The sequence below is a fragment of the Mobula birostris genome, chromosome 17 (assembly GCF_030028105.1).
Source record: "Mobula birostris isolate sMobBir1 chromosome 17, sMobBir1.hap1, whole genome shotgun sequence".
In the NCBI taxonomy this organism is placed as follows: domain Eukaryota; kingdom Metazoa; phylum Chordata; class Chondrichthyes; order Myliobatiformes; family Myliobatidae; genus Mobula; species Mobula birostris.
In genome coordinates, this window is record NC_092386.1 from 56,109,277 (window position 1) to 56,131,615 (window position 22,339).

Below are 22,339 nucleotides of genomic sequence, written 5' to 3' on the forward strand. Positions count from 1 at the left end.
TCATATTTCCTCTTACTCCAATTAAACATTTCCCTAACTTGTCTGTTCCTTTCCCTCTCCAATGCTATGGTAAAGGAGATAGAATTGTTATCACTATCTCCAAAATGCTCTCCCACTGAGACCTGGCACCTGACCAGGTTCATTTTCCAATACCAGATCAAGAAACCTTCCTGAACACACCCAACAAACTCCACCCCATGTAAACCCCTCACTCTAGGGAGATGCCAATCAATATTTGGAAAATTAAAATCTCTCACAACAACCCTGTTATTATTACTCCTTTCCAGAATCTGTCTCCCTATCTGCTCCTTGATGTCCTTGTTACTTTTGAGTGGTCTATTAAAAAAAAGCACCAAGTAGTTTTTGACCCCCTCCTATTCCTAACTTCCACTCACAGAGACTCTGTAGATAATCCCTCTATAACTTACTCCTTTTCTGTAGCTGTGACACTATCTCTGATCAACAGTGCCATGCCCCCCCCCCCCAACCTCTTTTGCCTTTCTCCCTGTCCTTTCTGAAACATCTAAAGCCTGGCACTCTAAGTAACTATTCCTGCCCTTGAGCCATCCAAGTCTCTGTATTGGCCACATCATAGCTCCAAGTACTGACCCACACTCTAAGCTCATCTGCATTATTCATTGCACTCCTCACATTAAAATAGACACATCTCAAACCATCAATCTGAGTGTGTCCCTTTTCTATAACCTGCCTATCCTCCCTTGCGCACTGTCTCCAAGCTTTCTCTATTTGTGAGCCATGTCCTTCCTTTCCTCTGTCACTTCAGTTCAGTTCCCACCCTCCAACAATTCTAGTTTAAACTCTCCCCAATACACTTAGCAAACCTCCCCGCCAGGATATTGGTCCCCCCGGGATTCAAGTGCAACCCGTCCTTTTTGTACTGGTCACGCCTGCCCCAGAAGAGGTCCCAATGATCCAGAAATCTGAATCCCTGCCCCCTGCTCCAATCCCTCAGCCACACATTTATCCTCCACCTCATTCTATTCCTATACTCACTGTCATGTGGCACAGGCAGTAATCCCGTGATTACTACCTTTGAGGTCCTGCTTCTCAACTTCCTTCCTAACTCCCTGTACTCTGTTTCAGGACCTCTTCCTTTTTCCTACTTATGTCATTGACCTTCACCCAGAGTGATGAGTACCTAGAATACACTGCCTGAGATAGTGGAGAAAGCAAAGTCAAAGTCTTTAGATGACATTTGAATCACTTAGACACAAAAGGATATGGACTAAGTGTCAGGAAATATGATTAGTATGAATGGCTGCCCACTGGTCTGTGTGGATGAGGTGGTCCAAATGGCCTGTTTCTATGCTGTACATCTCTGATGGTGATACATTTCCCCTGGCTAAGGAATCCAGAATTAGTTGTAGTCACTCCCTTACAGTAAGGTCACTCATTCATACTGGTTTCCAACAGAGCAATCCCATCGGTCCTCTTCACCTTCACTTTTCCCACTTGTAGTTCTGCAATGTATTTTCTCTCAACTTTTGTCTTTCTGCTACCTAACTACACTATGCAATAACTTCTAGCAGCCATTAAAAACAGAACATACTGGAAATAATCAACTGCACAGAAGGTGTCAAGTGAAGAGCAAAACAATCAATATCTGCTGGTAATAAGAGCCTAAGGGTATACAAGTTTAAAAAAAATCCAAAATATTTCAGTCTAAATAAAAATAGTATGTTCCCTTTTGCAAGTGATTATATGGAAAGCTTGTGCAGCTGCAATTTGATATTATTATGCCTCTCAGTTTTATCAAGGCCAAAGAAAGTCAGGTTTCCTTTTGTAAATATTGGCTACTTATTTAGTTCATTTGAGAGCACATATGGAGAACCTTATGTTATTTAATGAACTAAAAAGTGAAGTGCCAAAAATGGTAGTGCACACAATTAGAAACTAGAAGAGTGATTTTATTTTTACATAAATAAATGAAACATTTTACTATTATTACATAAGAATAATAGCATCCAATTATAAAAGTAGAATAGGTAAAACTTTCCCAAACATGATTTATATAACAAGCAATAAAAAGGTTGGTAGTTGGTAGCATCTAGTCTTCCCAAATAATTTATATTTAAAAGAAATTATTAATCTTAAAGTTCAGTTTTTTTTTGCTTTTAATTCACAAATCTATCAATTATAAACTGCAATGTACTGCAAATTCAAGATGACAGAAGCTTCATTGCTCCAAAAGCCACCTCGAAGGCGCTGGTGCACCAAGACGGCACAACTGTATCTTACAACATTTCCAAGATTCTCTTGAAGACATCATTCGGTGAAATGTAGAGCCTAATGGAATAGTTTGTCTGACGCAACAAACATTGTGAAGAAAATAGCTATTCTCTTTCCAATATACAAAAGTTTATAGTAATAAACAGTCAATTAGTTTTTGTCTAAAGTTTCACAAATTCATTTTCAGCTGCTTTTAATCAGGGCTTTACACTACTGGCAGTCAATTTTTCTAACAATATTTCCACACCCTTCACATTTTTCATTTTCTTAAACTTGGGAATAAGGTCCTTTAAACCTTTCTTCACTTCGAGGGCTACATCGTCATTGTTACTTTGAAGAAGACTAAAAACAAGAAAAAGGTATTAGATCTCAAAGTTAAATAATCATGTAATATCTCAGAGGCAGCTCTCAGCAGTGAAAAAGCAGCCTCTCTGAATCTGAGTCACAGAAACCTACCAGAGTGAAACTGCAAGAACACACAAAAGTAATTTCAACATTTTTGTGAAACACAAATACTTACTCTACATACTGTAATTAAGTGGTATGAACCAATAAAAATGTAGTTGATCAACTAAAACAAAATTGATTAACAATAATTTAACCTAGTGCCTGAAAATTGACTTGAAGGAAATTTTGTGCTTGGTAATACTAGCAAAAAATTCCTTCAAGTTGCAGGTCACAAGTATAAAAATTTCAGATGGAGGAAAAACATAGAATGTTGTAATGAACTCTATAAATAACATTCACTGCTTCTGTAGTAAGCCAAGAAAAGAGCTGATGAATGATTCAGTTCAGTGTCACTTAATGAACTACAGTTCGTAATGGTGTTTTGCTGAAGTGTAGTCACAGACATATATAATTAAACAAGAGAAGCAATTCCCATCATACTCTCACCAGTGCATTGTTAAATAATTTTGGAGACTTGTTGCTGCAGCATCTTTTAAGGTCATGGCATTTAAATTGTTAATCCAATTGAATTTTGCCACCACATAACAATTATCATATTTTGATACAACAAACGCAGGAGAGCAATCACCCTGACCAGAACAACCAAATTTGAGCTTACAGAACATTATTGGCCCGAAATGGCAAATTATAATTACTTGTAACTCTTTATCATTATCATTACTTATATACTATAGCAAGTTATGTATATTATATATTATATAATCACAATGCTCCAGGTCTCCTCCTATGACAAATCCCTCCCAATCTCCAATAATTTCCTTGGGAACACCTTCCTTAAATCCATTTTCACTACTCTGATCCACTTCTCTAATTTTCAATCTCCACCTCCATTACTCAATATCCATTGCTTTGTACAATGCAACGGAATGTTATGGGATCTGTAGAAACTATGCTGAGGCTGGGTACACCTTTGGTCAAAATGTAACAACATTTAATCACAGTGAAACAGTGCCTAACTTTGGTTGACAAAAAAAATGTAAATTGTTAAGAATTTAATGTTCTACAAACTACAAATATTTATATTGAAACTAACAATCACTTTAGTATCATAGTTACCTGCAAAGTACAATTGCTCCGCGGTTTATTTGTGTCCAGGTCTGCAGATTCTTAATGCCAACATGCTCCACTAAAGTTTTGGCAAAGCATTCTGTAAGTAAGATTTAATACTTGTTAGCATCTTTTCATGTAACTGTTTAAGTTTTTTTCTGATGTTATTCTGAATCAGCTACACTTCAGCTGCTGCAAAGAATATTATACGTTATTTCCATAATTCAATTGAACCTCAAATAAATTACAACATAGTATGACCAGAACATAACATAATTAATGACTTTTTAAAATTCTTTTGGAATACTAGTACAAAGCAGAATCAACAAAACCTAACTTGATTTAACTTTGACTCTGGTTGAAAAGCTATCAACAGGGTTTCCAAATGTCAAATTATCACTGTGCACAACAGGAATCTTTATAACATTAATTTTGTCAATTAAATCTAGTTTGGATTTCATAAGCTTGTTATTAAGAATGAATATCTATGCTATGTGAGCAAGCAGAGGACTTTCAGTGCAAGTTTAAATATAGCCTTGCCTTGTGCCCGATGCCGGCCCCCTAGGCCTGAGTCGACGTAGTAGTAGTTAAGTATAGCAATCTGTATCAAACTGCTAACAATTTCAATTAAGACCACTAACCAACATCATGCAACATAATGAGTTAAAATGGACAACAACATTTTGAAAGGTGGCCTCATTTTCTATTTGTAATAGGAGAAAAAATCCCGATTGTAATAGTGATAAATTAGCTAGCTGTAGCAACACAAGGTAAAAGTGCAATGGACTGCAGACTGATGGAACTAACATTTCAAGAAGCATAAACACAATTTTAAAGGTTGCGCTATTTTTCATTATTTTGGAAATTAAAAAAAAATGATTCCAGCATCACATGGAGGAATGCTTTTGTTACACTCAATTCAAATCTCATTTTAAAAATTGTCAGGTGCATTTTCAAATGGAAAATTATGCATGTGAAGACTTACCATGCCTATATAAAGTATTCACACCCCCCCATTGGAAGTTTTCACGTTTTATTGGGGCTTCCCTTCCTCCACCATCAACACTGCCCTCAACCGCATCTCTTCCATTTCACAAACATTGCTGTTACCCCATCCTTCCTCCACCCTACCAAGGTACCACCCTACCTCTTGTCCTCACCTACCATCCCACCAGCCTCCATGTCCAGCACATAATCCTCCGGAACCTCTGCCATCTCCAATGGGATACCCTCCCGCACCCCAACTTTCTGCTTTCCATGGGGATCACTCCCTACGCAACTCTCTTGTCCACTCGTCCCTCCTTACTGATCTCCTTCCTGGCACTTTATCCTTGCAAGCGGAACACCTGCCCCTACACCTCCTCCCCCACTACCATTTAGGGCCCTAAACGGACTGTAAAAGCTTTTATAGGTATGTGAAAAGGAAAAGACTGGTAAAGACAAATGTAGGTCCCCTGCAGACAGAAATTGATTATGGGGAGCAAGGACATGGCAGACCAATTGAATAATTACTTTGGTTCTGTCTTCACTAAGGAGGACATAAATAATCTTCCAGAAATAGTAGGGGACAGAGGGTCCAGTGAGATGGAGAAACTGGGCGAAATACATGTTAGTAGGAAAGTGGTGTTAGGTAAATTGAAGGCATTGAAGGCAGATAAATCCCCAGGGCCAGATGGTCTGTATCCCAGGGTGCTTAAGGAAGTAGCCCAAGAAATAGTGGATGCATTAGTGATAATTTTTCAAAACTCGTTAAGATTCTGGACTAGTTCCTGAGGATTGGAGGGTGGCTAATGTAACTCCACTTTTTAAAAAAGGAGGGAGAGAGAAACCGGGGAATTATAGACCGGTTAGCCTAACGTCGGTGGTGGGGAAACTGCTGGAGTCAGTTATCAAGGATGTGATAACAGCACATTTGGAAAGCGGTGAAATGATCGGACAAAGTCAGCATGGATTTGTGAAAGGAAAATCATGTCTGACGAATCTCATAGAATTTTTTGAGGATGTAACTAGTAGAGTGGACAGGGGAGAACCAGTGGATGTGGTATATTTGGATTTTCAAAAGGCTTTTGACAAGGTCCCACACAGGAGATTAGTGTGCAAACTTAGAGCACACGGTATTGCGGGTAAGGTATTGGTGTGGGTGGAGAGTTGGTTAGCAGACAGGAAGCAAAGAGTGGGAATAAACGGGACCTTTTCAGAATGGCAGGCGGTAACTAGTGGGGTACCGCAAGGCTCAGTGCTGGGACCTCAGTTGTTTACAATATATATTAATGACTTGGATGAGGGAATTAAATGCAGCATCTCCAAGTTTGCGGATGACACGAAGCTGGGTGGCAGTGTTAGCTGTGAGGAGGATGCTAAGAGGATGCAGGGTGACTTGGATAGGTTGGGTGAGTGGGCAAATTCATGGCAGATGCAATTTAATGTGGATAAATGTGAAGTTATCCACTTTGCTGGCAAAAATAGGAAAACAGATTATTATCTGAATGGTGGTCGATTAGGAAAAGGGGAGGTGCAACGAGACCTGGGTGTCATTATACACCAGTCATTGAAAGTGGGCATGCAGGTACAGCAGGCGGTGAAAAAGGCGAATGGTATGCTGGCATTTATAGCGAGAGGATTCGAGTACAGGAGCAGGGAGGTACTACTGCAGTTGTACAAGGCCTTGGTGAGACTACACCTGGAGTATTGTGTGCAGCTTTGGTCCCCTAATCTGAGGAAAGACATCCTTGCCATAGAGGAAGTACAAAGAAGGTTCACCAGATTGATTCCTGGGATGGCAGGACTTTCATATGAAGAAAGACTGGATGAACTGGGCTTGTACTCGTTGGAATTTAGAAGATTGAGGGGGGATCTGATTGAAACGTATAAGATCCTAAAGGGATTGGACAAGCTAGATGCAGGAAGATTGTTCCCGATGTTGGGGAAGTCCAGAACGAGGGGCCACAGTTTGAGGATAGAGGGGAAGCCTTTTAGGACCGAGATTAGGAAAAACTTCTTCACACAGAGAGTGGTGAATCTGTGGAATTCTCTGCCACAGGAAACAGTTGAGGCCAGTTCATTGGCTATATTTAAGAGGGAGTTAGATATGGCCCTTGTGGCTACGGGGGTCAGGGGGTATGGAGGGAAGGCTGGGGCGGGGTTCTGAGTTGGATGATCAGCCATGATCATAATAAATGGCGGTGCAGGCTCGAAGGGCCGAATGGCCTACTCCTGCACCTATTTTCTATGTATGTTTCTATGTAAACAGTCCTTCCAGCTGAGGTGACACTTCACTGGTGAGTCTGTTGGGGTCATATACTATGTCCGGTGCTCCCGGTGTGGCCTCCTGTATATTGGTGAGACCTGATGTAGATTGGGAGACCGTGTCACCGAGCACCTACGCTCTGCCCACCAGAAGAAGCAGGATTTCATATTAAAGGGCATCCATGAAATCAATATTTTGTCTTCTATATTTGTAATTAATTTAGATCACTTTGTAGTAATCTGTTTTCATTTTGATACAAAAAGAGTCTTTTTTTTTGTTGATCAGTGTCAAAAAAGCCAAATAAAATCCACTGTGATTTAATGTTCTAAAACAACAAAACATGAAAACTTCTGGGGGGGTGGGGGATACTTCATACAAGCACTTTATCTTGGCTGCTTTCCATTGGTCCCATTATGAGATACTTTTTAAACACAATGTATTTGAAATATTCCTTGAATGCAGTTTTATGCAAGATTTTAGAAGTTATAAATACAGTATCTTTTGAAATGTCTTCTAACAAAATATTTATGGTGGAAGTTGGAAGGCTGTGATAAACCAGCTAAAAGCAACATCAATATTAAAACAGATCCGAAGAAACAAAGGTATCACTCAAATTTGTCTTTCACATACAGATTACTGATAAATTCTTTAAAATACTCTGCTCTAGCTCTCAGTATCCAAAATGATTTAAACTGGGAAAATATTCAAATATCAAAAATAACTCTTTGTTGCAAAGAAAATTCAATAAGTTCTAGAAAACATACAGGAACAATTCTTCTACCTGTCTTTTGAAGTTCTTTCATCTTTTTATCTTGCTCTATTAACCATTTAAGGACAAGGTGACCCGCTGGATGCTCTGCCATATGGGGCTAAAGAAAAAAAGGAGTGCAAGTCATATTTCCATGCGCTTGGACTCTAGCAGTTTTAAATTCAGGCATAACTCTTAATTGAAAATGATAAAAGGACATTTGACAAGGACACCTGAATCAAGTACTTCAACTTTTAAAACTAGCCATTGCAATGATTTTAGATCTGGTGGCAAATGCCCACACAAGAATTGAGTATAATGCATATCACTCTGGATACCCTTTTCCCAATTATACGCACAGGCTCATGACATCTTGTAGCTAATTTGTAGTGTAATTTAACAGGACTGGTTTATTTCATTAAATATACCTTAACCATAAATTCACAATGACATTCAGACAAAAAGAAATGAGGGCATTACAAGTGATTGGTGTGCATTCCAATTATATCTGCATATTAAACGAAGCCAACTGCTTTTTTTTTTATTAGGCAGTGCAGTGGGCGCTTTTCCTCTGAAGTTATCTGCCAACTAGAAACTTTTAAATGCAGTGTTATGACTTTTTCCCGACTGATGCATGTATAGTGAAATTCTTAAAATAAAGGTAAATCAAAACAATCAAATGTATTAAACTATATATTGCCCATTAAACAGCTAATTAGGAATTATTCTGAGCATCATTTAAAATATTCCAGTTTTTACAAACAGAAAAATAGGGAAGAACAAACTTGTGGTTTTCCTTTATGCCATTTTGACTGCATGGAAAGATAGTTTTGCTGCACTTGTTTAAGTAAAAAGACTAATAAGAGAACAAATGTGAAATATACACAAGGATAGAAAGCAATTATCTCCCTCTAGCACTGAAGAACAAATGCATTTTTGGATAAAATATGCTTTATAAGATTTAAAACTGTAAGATTTAAAAACACTTATTTTTAAGTGTACTTGTTGATCTTGAAAATGCAGCACAACTTTCTGCGGTCAAACTAAAATCAGTGCAACCCTAATGATTCTAGATGTTGTATGCCCGGTTCCACAAACACTGAAGGTAGAAACAAATATTGTGTCTATGTACGTTACCTCGCCATTGTTGCCTCCAGGCTTAAAGGGCTCTGCAGCGATGTTAGCTATAGCATTCATGGAAGGCTGCACATCGCCAATGGCACAGCCAAGAATATCTACCACAATGACACTTGTGGCTTTATTCATCACCATATCACGTGCATTCTCCTGCAAATACTGCAGCAAATGTGGTGAGATGGCTTCTAGCAGCTCACGATGACGAATGCTTGTATCTTTCTTACTAGTATAATACAAAAAGACAATTTTGTTACATAAGAATCAAAGACATCAAACAGATGCTTACAGAACATTTAACCAATTATAGCAGATACTTCTTTCATTTTTCATTTACAGTATTGAACATCAGTTATCAGATGACCTCCCTTCATCACACTTAAATATGGTATGTGGAGACAGTTATACAGACCAACTAATCCAGGATAAACTCAGCCCAAATCTTCGACTGTTCAATTTTGTCTCAAGATTAAGACTGGCTCTGGATTCTAGCATCTGCAAAATTGCTTCATAGTTTATTTCTATCCACAAACTACAAACTCAGAATAAAGGGTCATTTATTTGTGACAAACTTCTTCACGAAAAAGATGCTAGCTCTCTGGAATTCTTTACCCATATCTAAGCAGCCAACTGACATACTGTGAATCCTGTTTCTTATGGTACTTAAACCAAGAGCCCAAAGTCCAGGAGAAATTCTGTTAGCATGGTTGGAAGACTAGCTGAGGATTGTTCCATCAAGAGAGGTTATTCAGTTTGGTTCTGTAAGTGTGTGGACTTCAGAAGAATGTGGAGTGACTTTATTCAAATATGCAAGATCCTAAGGGATAGATGTTCAGATGTTTTCACTAGTGAGAGTCACAAACTAGGGGGCATAGCCTCAAATTAAGAGGCGAAATCACCAAATACACGCAAGGTGGAAATACATTAAATTGGAAAGATCGAGAAATCCAGGTTACAGGTAATAAGCAGAGAAGAGGAGTTAAGGCCATTATTGATCAGAAATGATCACACTGACTTATGGAGAAGGCTTGAGGAGCCTGGTGGCCCACTGTTACTTTCTGGTGTTCTTATATCCTCACTAAAATCAACGGATCAAGAAGTTTCCCTCAACACAGTGGATGCTATCATTTGAACAAGTAAAAAATTCTGACCTGTGAGCATTGCCATCACCTTGTTGTAGAAGCTTAATAATTTCTGGCACATTATATGCAGGGTCTCTTGGGCTTAGTAGGTAGAGCAACACCTTCTTGCCATATTTATTGTTGATTAAATTTGGCAAGGAACTGATAATCTCCTGTAAATCAACATTTTTAAGATATCAAATGGTACTGAATTATTAAGATTAATTGTGCAAGCATTACATTGAAACAGTGCAACCAAAAATAAGCCATTACTAAATTGTTCAGTTATTGCAGTCTTCCGATTTAATATTTCCTACATTTCACTTCGGATTTCACTTCTTTACTCCTGAATGCAACATATTTCATTGGGGCTTGGGTTCACTGATAACAGCTCTCAAAATGCTTCAAAAACATGAAATTATGTCTTAAAAACACAGATCAGGGACACATAACAAATGGGGAAAAACTGTTATTATGAAATCAGCAGCTAATTAATTTAGCAGTCTTTTGCAATATACAAGACCAAAGCTGGAAGGATTGGGTACATACGACAACCAAATCCCTTGTTTCCAATTATAGAGCTTTACAGATATATATCATGGAAAACAACAACTTTCAATTCAGTATGATATCTGCATACATTTTCCAGACACATTAGGCACATCAGTAAATGAGATTTTTTTTGATATATATGAAATGAGATTTTGGTTGAAGTAAACAGGAAGAGCCTAGTTTCTTAAGGAGCAGAATCAAAAATCAGGATGGAGTATAAAGGGTGGAAGGATTAGAGGGGAGATTAGGAAACTTTTATTTACCCGGAATATGATTGGGGACTGGAACTTGTAGTATAAAGTGAAAATATAGAGGCAGAAATCTTTATCACGCAGGGCTACAGACAAAATGCTAGAAGGTGGAAACAGGTTGGTACCAAACACAAACATGATTGGCTAATTTGCTTGTTTTGTGTGTAAATATTCTTTTACATATGTACATTAATTTTCAAAGATATTGTATCAATTTATTTGACTGCGAATGTTGAAGTCAACCCCCTACCAATCAAACATTTGGAAAAGAATCAAACTAGTAGTTAAAGGTACTCATTATAAATTGCGTCTTCTATGCAACCAATAAGAGGGATTATTGGAAGGTCTCATTACCACAAGGAAACTCACATGAATACCCAAAGACTTATTCCTCTACAAAGGAGATGCATTCACAATAAGCACTTGTCTTTCTTTTCCCATACAGAAAAATTCAATTACTTACTGAGAGAATTATCTGTTTTACAAGTTTTGTATCATCTATACAGTCAAATGCTGCTTTGAGAACCAAATGAGAAAATTCACCCTGCAAATCAATTTAAAAAGACACAGTCAGTCAGTTTTCCACAAATGACTAACATATTATCCTCTTCCAAACCACTTTGTTTTCATTTACAAAAAAAATGATTGGATTTAAGCCAATAATACAAAGAAAATCTCAACAAGCATCAATTTAATTCCCTACTATTTGCTAAACTAACAGGAGTAATTCTATTCAGCCGCCAAAAAATATTAGTCATTAATACTAAGGTACAAGTACAGTAACAAAATAAGAAATGGAGGGTAGCATGGAAATTTGGTGATTTTCTTCACCAATAAAGTAAAAAACTTCAAATTCTGATTTAGGATTTGTAATATTCAGTCTTTCCAACCTTCAATAGCAAGGGTTTAAATTTGTCACGTCTTGACAACTACTTTTAAATCAGTACTGGCAAGAATCACGCTTAACTGATTCAAACACAATAGGCAAGCTAAACCTTCCAATTCACTGCCACAAACAAATCTTGTCAATCATTTAATATTTCACCTTGCAAACTGTTAACTTAGATAGGAAATTTTAAAAAAATTCAAATAACAGTTTCAATATTTTAAATGACCAATTCTTATTTTTCCCACTTCATCCCAGCATTTCATTTAAAATTATCTTGCTAAATTTCAAAAGATATTTTGAATTTCTAGCATAAATATAGAATAGATTTGCATCTTACAGTAGCAATCTTCTCAATATATGTCTTCATTGTCTTCACAATAACTTTTCTATCCTGGAAAGAAATTAAGCAATAAGTTTTAAAGAATTGTTAATCAACTTTATCAGAGTAATCAATGTAATTAAATAGTTTTTCCTCCTAATGAGTTTCTCCTTTCAGAAATTTACACAATTTACCATTATTCCAACTAGATTCCATTCCACCTTATTTAACTTCCTCCCTTCTTCTGAATTTACTGGAATGTGAATGGCATTGCCTTCTCCTGACTCACGGTGATCAATTTTCAGGCTACACTAAAATGTTATTAGGCATTTCATCCAAAGTTCATATCGGGCATTTCCATATAAGCAGCTTCACAGATATGACAATCCTTTGAATGTAATTGATCTACTTTTAATTCAAGGTCTAAGATACCAACCAAGATGACTAACAGTTATACCACCCCTACATGCCCACTCTCACTTTGATAACTCAACAGCAACTGGGAAGTGACCATGGAACATTACTGGCCTAAATAAAAGGGAGCAACTGAGTCTTCAGAAGAGCCCTCAAAATTTCTTTAGATGATTACAGAATTATGTACTACAAATAACAGCACATTATTCTTCCCCATACAAGAAATTTTAAATTAAATTAGAAATATGTAGTCCAGAGTATATAAATAAATTTAAATTGAAGTAAATCAGAAGGCAAACTGTTATATATTATTCTCTTATACACTCAAACACTATTTGGACAATCCACTGATTTTCTTCTTGGATGTAACTAGATCATTCTATAGCAGGGGTTCCCAACCTGGAGTCCATGGACCCATTGCTTAATGATATTGGTCCAGGGCATAAAAACAGTTGGGAACTCCTGTTATATATAATAATTCACTGACTTCTAAACACACGACACAACAGGGCCAAAAGCAGTAACTGCCAGAAGTTTCTGCTTATATTCAACTTACTTTGGGTGTTCCATGCCATAAACAATGCATGGCTACTCTGCTCCCATCATGCGTATGTGCCATGTAGATGACTGCTTCTCTCATCGATTCAATCATTTCCTATATTCAGAAAATATATTATTTTCAAATTGATACAATAGTGGCAATTTTATAATTATTAATTCTTTAGATATTATTATGCAACACACTGAACAAACAAGATGCGGTTTAAACAAAATCTCAGAATAGCTGGAATGGATTTCCCAGAGTATTTCAAGATTCAGATTGTTTAATGTCATTTCCAGTACACTAGTGTAAGGGAGAGTGAAATAATCGTTACACTGGGTCCAATGCAGTACACAAAAAAAAAATACTAAGATAAAGAACACAATAATAATAATAAAACACAAATATAAATGCATAAGATAGTTTATATATATAGATTCATTGTATGTCCATGAAGTAACGCTAGGCACACAAGTGTCTGTACATAACGTGACTCTCATAGGAAATGATACAGTAGTGTTGGTAAAGGGGGTGAAGGGGTGAGTTAGGGAGTGGATGTTTTGATCAGCTTTACTGCTTTGGGAAAGTAACTGTTTTTGAGTCTGGTAGTCCTGACATGGATGCCGTGAGCCTCCTCCCTGATGTTTCTGGTCCTTCTCTGGTACCTTTCTCTCTCTCTCTATATATATATATATATATATATATATATATATATGACCTTGATGGCAAGTAGGCTGGTGCTGATAACGCACTGGGCAGTTTTGACTACCTGTTATGGAGCCTTCCTGTCCACCACAGTGCAGTTTTCGTGCTGTGCAGTGATACAGCACATTGAGATGTTCTCTACCGCTCATCTGTCGAACAGGAGTATAGATGTGCATATTCTAGCACTCTTCAGCCTCCTCAGATAGTAGAGGCATCGGTGAGCTTTTCTGATTGTGTAGGATATGTTCTAGGACCATGAGAGGCTGTGAGATATGCACTTCTCAGAGTTTGAAACTGCTCACAGATTCCAGTGCTGTGCCCCCAATGCAAAGAGAGGTGAGGAGTGCCAGTTCTCCTGAAGTCAATAAGCAATTCCTTTTAAGGCTGTATTCTTATCTCAGAGATCAAATGACCGTTAGAAACAACTGAAGTATTATTCCATTTGTTGTGCAACCAAAATCAACTGATTTATTGTCTTCACAATGTTTCTTTCTTATGAGATTAAAAGGGATACCACGTACGGAGCAGAAAACAAAAAAAAAATTAAAATTTAGCAGAAGTCAATATAGTAAGTATGGAGTCAAAGTTGCAAATGAAAAGCAATTAACTCAAATCACAGTATTCTTCACCAATGTGATGAAGACACATGACAATTATTCAGAATGATGGCAAAAACAATCAATAATATTCACTTTGGATTCTGGCAGGAAGGAGTTGTTTTGGAACTCATTATAACCTTGATTTAAACATGCACCAAGGAATCAAATTTCAGAAGGTAAGATTAAAGTAACTGCTGTTGATGGCAAGGGAGCATTTGACTAGACGTAACATTAAGAAGCCTGACTAAACCTGTCATTAGCAATCAAAAGTAAGTTCCTCCAGTGATTGTGGTACATTAAGCAAAAAGTAGTTATATTCTGGTTGCTAGAAGTCATTCAGTGCAGGCCAGGAAATTCAGACAAAGAAGTCATTGGTACCTATTAGGCAGCAAGAACAGACCAACATTCATATAACAGCCAACATTCCAATTTTACTGGCAACTGGCAAGTGCTGGGCAATACTACCACTAAATTCTAATCACCTTTGACATTTAACAGCATAATTGTTAACAAATCCCTCACCAGCATCCGCTGACCTACCACAATGTACTTGTCACTAACAAGGAGTTAAGATAGTCTATTTGACAAGGGCTACGACTCCAATAATGCACAAGCAGCCCCACATCATGTGAGACCAAGCAGCCCAGTACTGACCAGATGAGGCCACTTACTGTGATAACAAGGTAATAGGACTGGATGGCTTGTGAGGTTGAAACAGTGTGGTCTTAAGATCCCATTCCTAAGCATACTATTAACTAACGTCCAGGTAATCAAGAACAAAGTTGATGAACTAAGTAAGGGCAAAGCTGACCTACCAAAGAACTGGAGGACTTCAGTCTGTGTTTCCATTCATGACCAACAAACCTAAGGTGTGCCGGGAGCAACCTGCAATTAACACCATTCATTCGGTTTCTTATCTGGATACATAATGGCTTGGTATGACAAATACTCTGCATGACTGCAAGATACTGAAGACATATGGGTACAGCTCAGCACATCAAGGATATCAGCCTCCCAACTATAGAGCCTGTGGTACTTCTCACTGCCACAGTAAAGCAAAGACCGTACCCTCCTTGGACATTCTCTCTTCTCCACTCTTCCACTGGGCAGAAGATAAGACAGTCTCTTGACCTCACAATCTACCTTGTTATGATCTTGTACTTTATTGTTTACCTGCACTGCACTTTCTCTGCTGTTATACTTTATTCCACATTGTTATTGTTTTAGGTTATTCTACCTCAATGCACTGTGTAATGATTTGATCTGTATGAACAGTGTGCAGGCAAGTTCTTCCACTGTATCTCTATATACGTGACAATAACAAACCAAAGCAAAACCAAACCATTTGATTTGCACCCCACCCAAGATTCTGTACTCTCCTCTCCTCTTATCACTGGCACAGCATAAATGCTTTGGGCATCACTGACAGGATTAATTGAAAATCTGTGACTATGTTGTGGCTTAGCAGCTGACACTCACCCAAATTTAGAAAGGACAAACTTGTATTTGTACAGTGCCCTTCATATCCCGATCTGTATGTCCCCTGGGCCTTCTCTTCCTTTATAAGTAACCCTTTAAGTACAGTCACAATAGAACGACTCTCAATTTCAGACTCACTCCTTGGTACAAAGGCCTAATCCAGCCTTTCTCAACCCTTCTTTTTCTCCTGGAGGAACACTTGAAATAATTTTCAGGTCTCAGGGAAGCCCTGTATAAAAATTATTATATCCATAGCTCATAATATGTTAGCATGATCAGTAAGTTGTAAATATAATAATCCAAAAATAATTGTCAATGCTCTTTTGAGAATGTATTTTCAGGCAACCCTTGGGGGGGGGGGACAAGTAGTTAAACTTAGCTTACCTTTCTTGAAATTAATCTTTTTCTTTCCCTTTCATAAATTTAAAAAACTCAAATTTCTGTTAAATAACTGGCTTAAGCCAAAACATAATTTAATTTTTCTAAAGGTAGGCTTGGTAGACTTAATTTAAATAAAGGTTGTAAATTGATTTTTAATTAATGTTATTTTCAGCATGAACATTTATTGACAATGTCCAATAGTAAAGCTACTAAAAACCGTAAGCCAAAGAAATATGAATAAAAATATAGCCCAAGACACAATTTTATACAAGAATTTGAAAAAATGTTTTCTTACTAAGTGACATCACAGACAGGCAGGGACAATGAAATAGGACAACTTGGATCACCAGTCCCTGTAGAACCCATTGATAAGCAGCTTTTATTGTAAAGACAGACTTTTTTGTGTCCGTTGTTGCACTAGTGCAGTGAAATGACTCAGAGGTTTGTAATTCTTCATCATTAACCTTATCAGAATTGTCCGTAGGCCTAGCCTAGAATCCTCCTCTTCAAAAATCGCCACATTGGACCGTCTTTAGAATGAAAATTTCTCTCAAACTTTCTACTATACTGGTTGAGTTTGTGCACTTCCATAAGTCAGTCGACGGCACGCGAGGGGAAGTTGGGGGAGGTAAATCGGGAGGGAGAGGTTGATGTCACAGTTGGACAAGTCCATTCAATGCTTCCTCATGAGCCTATCATGCTCCCTTCTGTGCAATACAGCGCTCACCAATTATCAACAGCTTCCCCATCTCACTTCAAAAACTGAGAATGGACTCAACCAAATAAACACGGTCCTACTGCACACAGCCATACTCAGCAATCTAACGAGAATGCTAACAGGGTTGCTTGGTCACTGCCCACTACTGCACGAAGTTCAATAAATTATGTTTTTTTTAAAAAATCACAGTCTCTGGCAGAACACCAGTTGAGAAACTGTGGCCTAAGCTGACACTCCAGTGCTGTACTGTGTGTACGGTTCTGTGGATCAACATTCCTTAAAATAAAAACAGATTTTATGGATATTCCTATTTATGGGAGTTTATTCCACCCAAACTTGCAGCTGTATTTGTTACAATGGTTATAACAACTGCTATTCTCTAATGGCTGTAATACACTTTGGGATATTAAGAAAAGGGAAAAGGCACATCAAATAAACACACCTTTTTCAAGAATTACTCCAAAACTGGATATTTCTGCCCAGAACAAGAGCTGTAGGCACTCATTATGCTGACTTAAGTATATCATTGATCCTTCATGGTCACTGGATCAGAATAATGGAATTCCTTGCTTTAACAGTATCGTGTCCTCTCATACAGACTGCAGAGGTTCAAGAATGCAGCCCAACAGCACCTCCTCTGGCACCTTTAGGGACAGCCACTAATAACACAGCCAACATGTCCATTGAAATCATAAACCGTAGATAATTTTTAAATCATAGAAAGACAACCATAAATACTACATCAGTGAACCCTACTTAATTAACAGTTTACAGTTGAAATGGATTATAGACTCAGACTTTCTATAATTTATCTGTTTAATATAGCAAGTTGCACTACTTGATAACAAGACAATGCAATTTATTCACAAGTTCAATTAAATGTTTCTCCCAAGTTATATGTTTAACTTATTAGACCTCTGGGATTTGACAGAACAATGATGGAACAGGCTATGTCACTGGTCACTGAGAACAACAGAGATGGCTTCAAGGTCATTAAAACTTATCAACCTCAGTCTAAATTATTTAGATTTACGTTAAACCAAAGATTCATACAAGTACTTAACAATGCAAAGCATTGAAATAAATCTACCAAGTAGTATTTTTAATGAGGTTAGGAATCACTTTCCAAATTATATACAAATTACAAGTAATCTTACAAAAATTATGACTGTAGATGATTTTGCAATATTCGCTTACCGTTCTCATTTTGTCGGGACAGTATGTGAAGAAATCCAAAAATGCTTTGTGTACCAGTGTGTGCTTTATTACTGCCTCTCTGGAGATGACAAAAATAGAATGATGAGGTTAAAGCACACTCACACTATTAAGTTGGACAATCAGGTGCGTGCAATTACTACAGTGAAAGAACTTTTGAATATTGAACACTGACTAAAAACATTAAATCAAAAAACATGTTTAAAGAATAAAACTGTTAAATTATCACTGCAAACAGTGAAGGGGCAAGTGATGGTGATGGTGAGGGAGTTTCGGGGGTGAGCCGAGATGGTGTGCTGCAGGAGGTCCAATACCTGTACAGCTGGCCCAAGCAGAGATGTTTGTTCAACTGGCCTGGGTGTGGGTTTGGATTGCTCTGGGCACTGAAAGAAGTCAAGGCCCAGGTAGAGGTAATTCAGTGCCCATACAACTGGCCTGGGAGAGAGGCTGGATTGTTCTGGGTGCCGAAAAAAGCTGGGGCCCAGGCAGAGGAGATGTGATACCTGCACAACTGGTCCAGGAGCGAGATTGGATCGCTCTGGACTCCGAAAGGAGAAGTCAGGGCCCAGGCAGAGGAGATTTGGTGCCTGTACCACTGGACCAGGTGTGGGGTTGGATTGCTCTGGGTGCCGAGCTGATTTGAAGAGCCTGAGAGTGGCTTTGGGCTGGGTGACAGAATCTGGGCCTGGAGTGAGTCACTGGGTAGCATGGTCTAGGCCCGGAGGCTTTCAGAGCAGCCGGGTCCTAGTACGATACACTGTCCAGACAATTTAAATGCTGGCCCAGATCTGAGGTGAGAGCTAATTTCACTTGCTCTCCACTCTCCACAATCTTTACTCCTCTCTCCAAGATGCAGAGCCTTTCGCTGTATCTCTATTGGGTCAATTTAAATGCTGTCCAAGATAGACTGAAAAGACAGGGTGCCTGTCAGGATGAGAGACGATTTCATTCACTCTCTGTCATGGCCAATTCCATAGCGCTGAGGCTATGAAGACTGCCCCAGATGTAGTGCTCTGTGCCTGATGAACTATGATGAGATGATAAGCGAGTCTTTGGGCCTTCTCTGGGGTTTGGATCTGAGGACTCAATTTTGGTTTGAAATGCTGTTGTTCACTTCAGTTGTTTGCATGATTTTAATATATTTTTTCTTCTTCTTGTCGGTCTTCTAAATTTTTTCTTTAATTGGGTTCTTTTGGGTTTCTTGCTTTGTGCTACCTGTGAGCAAGCAAATCTAAATGTTGTATAATTTATACATTCATTGACAATAAATGTACTTGAATCTTATTCTACTTTAAGTTTGCATAGCAAAGTTATAAATATTTTGTGTATAATACTGTATGTTCAAAATAAAGGAATCCAGTCAAATAGCAAGAAGCCATTAGTCAGAATCAATCAGAAAAGGAGCACGTAACTAAAGATATTGATGAAAAGCCAATATCAAAAGAAACTACTTAATACATTTAGAGATGTGTGGTGCACAGGATATTGACTGGTTGCATCAGGACCTGGTATGGAAACACCAATGCCGTCAAATGGAAAAACCTACAAAAATTAGTGGATATAACCCAGTCCAACACAGGTAAAGCCCTCCCCACCATTGAGCACATCAACACGGAGCACTAGCACAGGAAAGCAGCATCTAACGTAAAGAGCCCTATCATCCAGGCCCTGCTCTCCTCTCACTGCTACCATCAGAAAGGTGGTACAGGAGCCTCAGGACCCACACCACCAGGTTCAGGAACACTTATTACCCACAACCCATCAGGCTCTTGAACCAGTAGGATAACTTCACTTACCATATCACTGAACTATTCCTACAATCTATGCACTCACTTTCAAGGACTCTTCATCTCATGTTCTTCATATTATTGTTTTTTTAAATTTATTTTGTTTTTTTCTTTTTTTTGTATTTGCACAGTTTGTTCTGTTGGCTGCAGTCTTTCATTGATTCTTTTGTGTTCTCTGTATTTACTGTGATTGCTCACAAGGAAATGAATCTCAGGGTTATATATAGTGGCATATATGTACTTTGATAATAAAATTATGTTAAACTTTGCAGAGAGGTTTAACAACACAGTTCCAGAATCAGGTTGATCCGGGGGAGTGTTGGATCAGGAATTCACCTCTAATGAAACTCAAAACACAGAGGACCATGAGGAACACTAGGGACAGTTCAGGTGGAATATTGATGTAGTTTTGAAGAAGGTAAGACAGCGGCTATACTATACTTTATTAGGAGCTTGAAGAGATTTGGCATGTCAACAAATACACTCAAGAACTTCTATAGTTGTACTGTGGAGAGTATTCTGACAGGCTACATCACTGAATGGTATGGAGGAATACTGCACAGGACCGAAAGAAGCTGCAGAAGGTTGTAAGTCTAGTCAGCTCCATCTTGGGTACTAGCTTACAAAGTACCCAGGACATCTTTAGGGAGTGGTGTCTCAGAAAGGCAGTGTCCATTATTAAGGATGTTCAGCACCCAGGGCATGCCCTTTTCTCAGTTACCATCAGGTAGGAGGTACAGGAAGCCTAAAGGCACACCTCAGTGATTCAGGAACAACTTCTTCCCCTCCGCCATCTGATTCCTAAATGGACATTGAGTCTTTGGACACTTTCTTTTAAATATACAGTATTTCTGTTTTTGCATGTTTTATAAAAATCTATTGAATATATGCAATCGATTTACTTGTTTATTTATTATTTTTTATCTTATTATTATTTTTTTCTCTCTGCTAGATTATGTATTGCATTGAACTGCTGCTGCTAAGTTAACAAATTTCATGTCACATGCTGATGATAATAAACCTGATTCTGACTCTGAATGAGGCCACTGAAGAAGATGCAAGAAAACAACAATCAAAGGCAATATACATGAGCAGAAATAAAACAAAATGCAGTTTCAAAGGGACAAGAGAATTCCTGAAGGGTCTTGGCCTGAAACATCAATTGCTCATTCCTCTCCCTAGATGCTGCCTGACCTGCAAAGTTCCTCCAGCATTTTGTGTGGGCAATCTGTATTTCCAGCATCTACAGAATCTCTTGTTTGCAACAGAAGTATGTGCCTTACCCTTTCTTGAAATCCAGCTTGCATTCCAGGAACAACTATGCAGCATGAAAAATCATCCCAGGATAACCTGGAGCTGCACTGAAGTCTAGAGAAGTCAATCTATTGAGTCACATAGGGACACAAAATAATGCATGATACCACCTCTTTTCTCAGTCTTTTCGGGGTCAAACAAAGAAAATGAATTATCCATTTCTTTAGCATGACTATCCAGGCCCAGCCAAAACTGCATAAGTAATTGGGGCAATAGAAATGTTCTGCATTCAGTTTTGTTGATTGCAATGTAAAACAAATATAGCGAAGCTACAGGATTTATAAGTAATGAGGCTATCATCAGGATTGAGAAGTTCAATTATTGACAAGGCCTATGTTCCTGGAGTATTTATCTATGAAATGGGGCAGATTGGGGGTGATTTAAATGCATAAACAGTTCTGAAAAGCTGATAAAACAGGCAAACATAGCAAGGACATTTACTTTTTGTTGAAATAGATTCAGAAAAATAATTGAAAAGAATGGATGAGAGTGGAATTTTGTTACCCAGAATGAGTGGGAAAGGAATGCTGAATCTGAAGGTCTCAAGGCATAGCTGAATAGAAACCTTCAACACAACTAAAGTATTTAGATGATAATTTCGTAACACTCACAACACGCTGGAGGAACTCAGCAGGTCGGGCAGCATCCGTGGAAACGATGAGTCAACGTTTCGGGCTGGAACCCTTCGTCAGGACTGTAGAGGGAAGGGGCAGAGGCCCTATAAAGAAGGTGGGGGAGGGTGGGAAGGAGAAGGCTGGTAGGTTCCAGGTGAAAACCCCCTAACCCCACTCACCCTGAATATCCCAACTCCCCTCTCCCTCCTGAGACCTCCCACTCTTCACCCTCCTCTGACCCCAGCCCCAACCCTTGCCATGTCTTCACCATCCCCTCTGACCTTCCCCTCTCTGAGGCAGAACGTTCTGTCCTTAGCAAGGGCCTCACTTTTGTCCCCCTCCATCCACACTTCAGTGAGTTCCGTGCCCGCCATGATGCTGAACTCTTCTTCCATTGCCTACGTCTCCGAGCCTACTTCTTCGGCAAGGATTCCCCTCCCTCTACTGATGACCCCTTCTCCTGTCTTCAACCCTCCTCCTCCTCTTGGACACCCCACCCGGGCCCTCTAGCTGCACTTGATCTTTTTATCTCCCGTCGCCGTGACA

The 22,339-nt window shown here is 38.6% G+C and overlaps 1 protein-coding gene across 2 annotated transcripts in view; it reads right to left on the minus strand.

Moving 5' to 3' along the window:
* Window positions 1-1,929: 1,929 nt before the first annotated feature.
* pum3 (pumilio RNA-binding family member 3) overlaps window positions 1,930-22,339 on the minus strand; it is a 50,118-nt gene continuing 29,708 nt past the window's right edge. For both annotated transcript variants that reach the window (XM_072281753.1, XM_072281754.1), the window contains exons 10-18: window positions 18,061-18,139; window positions 12,997-13,095; window positions 12,045-12,098; window positions 11,282-11,362; window positions 10,046-10,188; window positions 8,898-9,120; window positions 7,794-7,881; window positions 3,775-3,865; window positions 1,930-2,592 (exon numbers count right to left, since the gene is read on the minus strand). In XM_072281753.1, coding sequence (XP_072137854.1) covers window positions 2,448-2,592; window positions 3,775-3,865; window positions 7,794-7,881; window positions 8,898-9,120; window positions 10,046-10,188; window positions 11,282-11,362; window positions 12,045-12,098; window positions 12,997-13,095; window positions 18,061-18,139 — 1,003 coding nt within the window. In that variant the 3' untranslated portion in view covers window positions 1,930-2,447. The remainder of the gene's footprint in view (window positions 2,593-3,774; window positions 3,866-7,793; window positions 7,882-8,897; window positions 9,121-10,045; window positions 10,189-11,281; window positions 11,363-12,044; window positions 12,099-12,996; window positions 13,096-18,060; window positions 18,140-22,339) is intronic.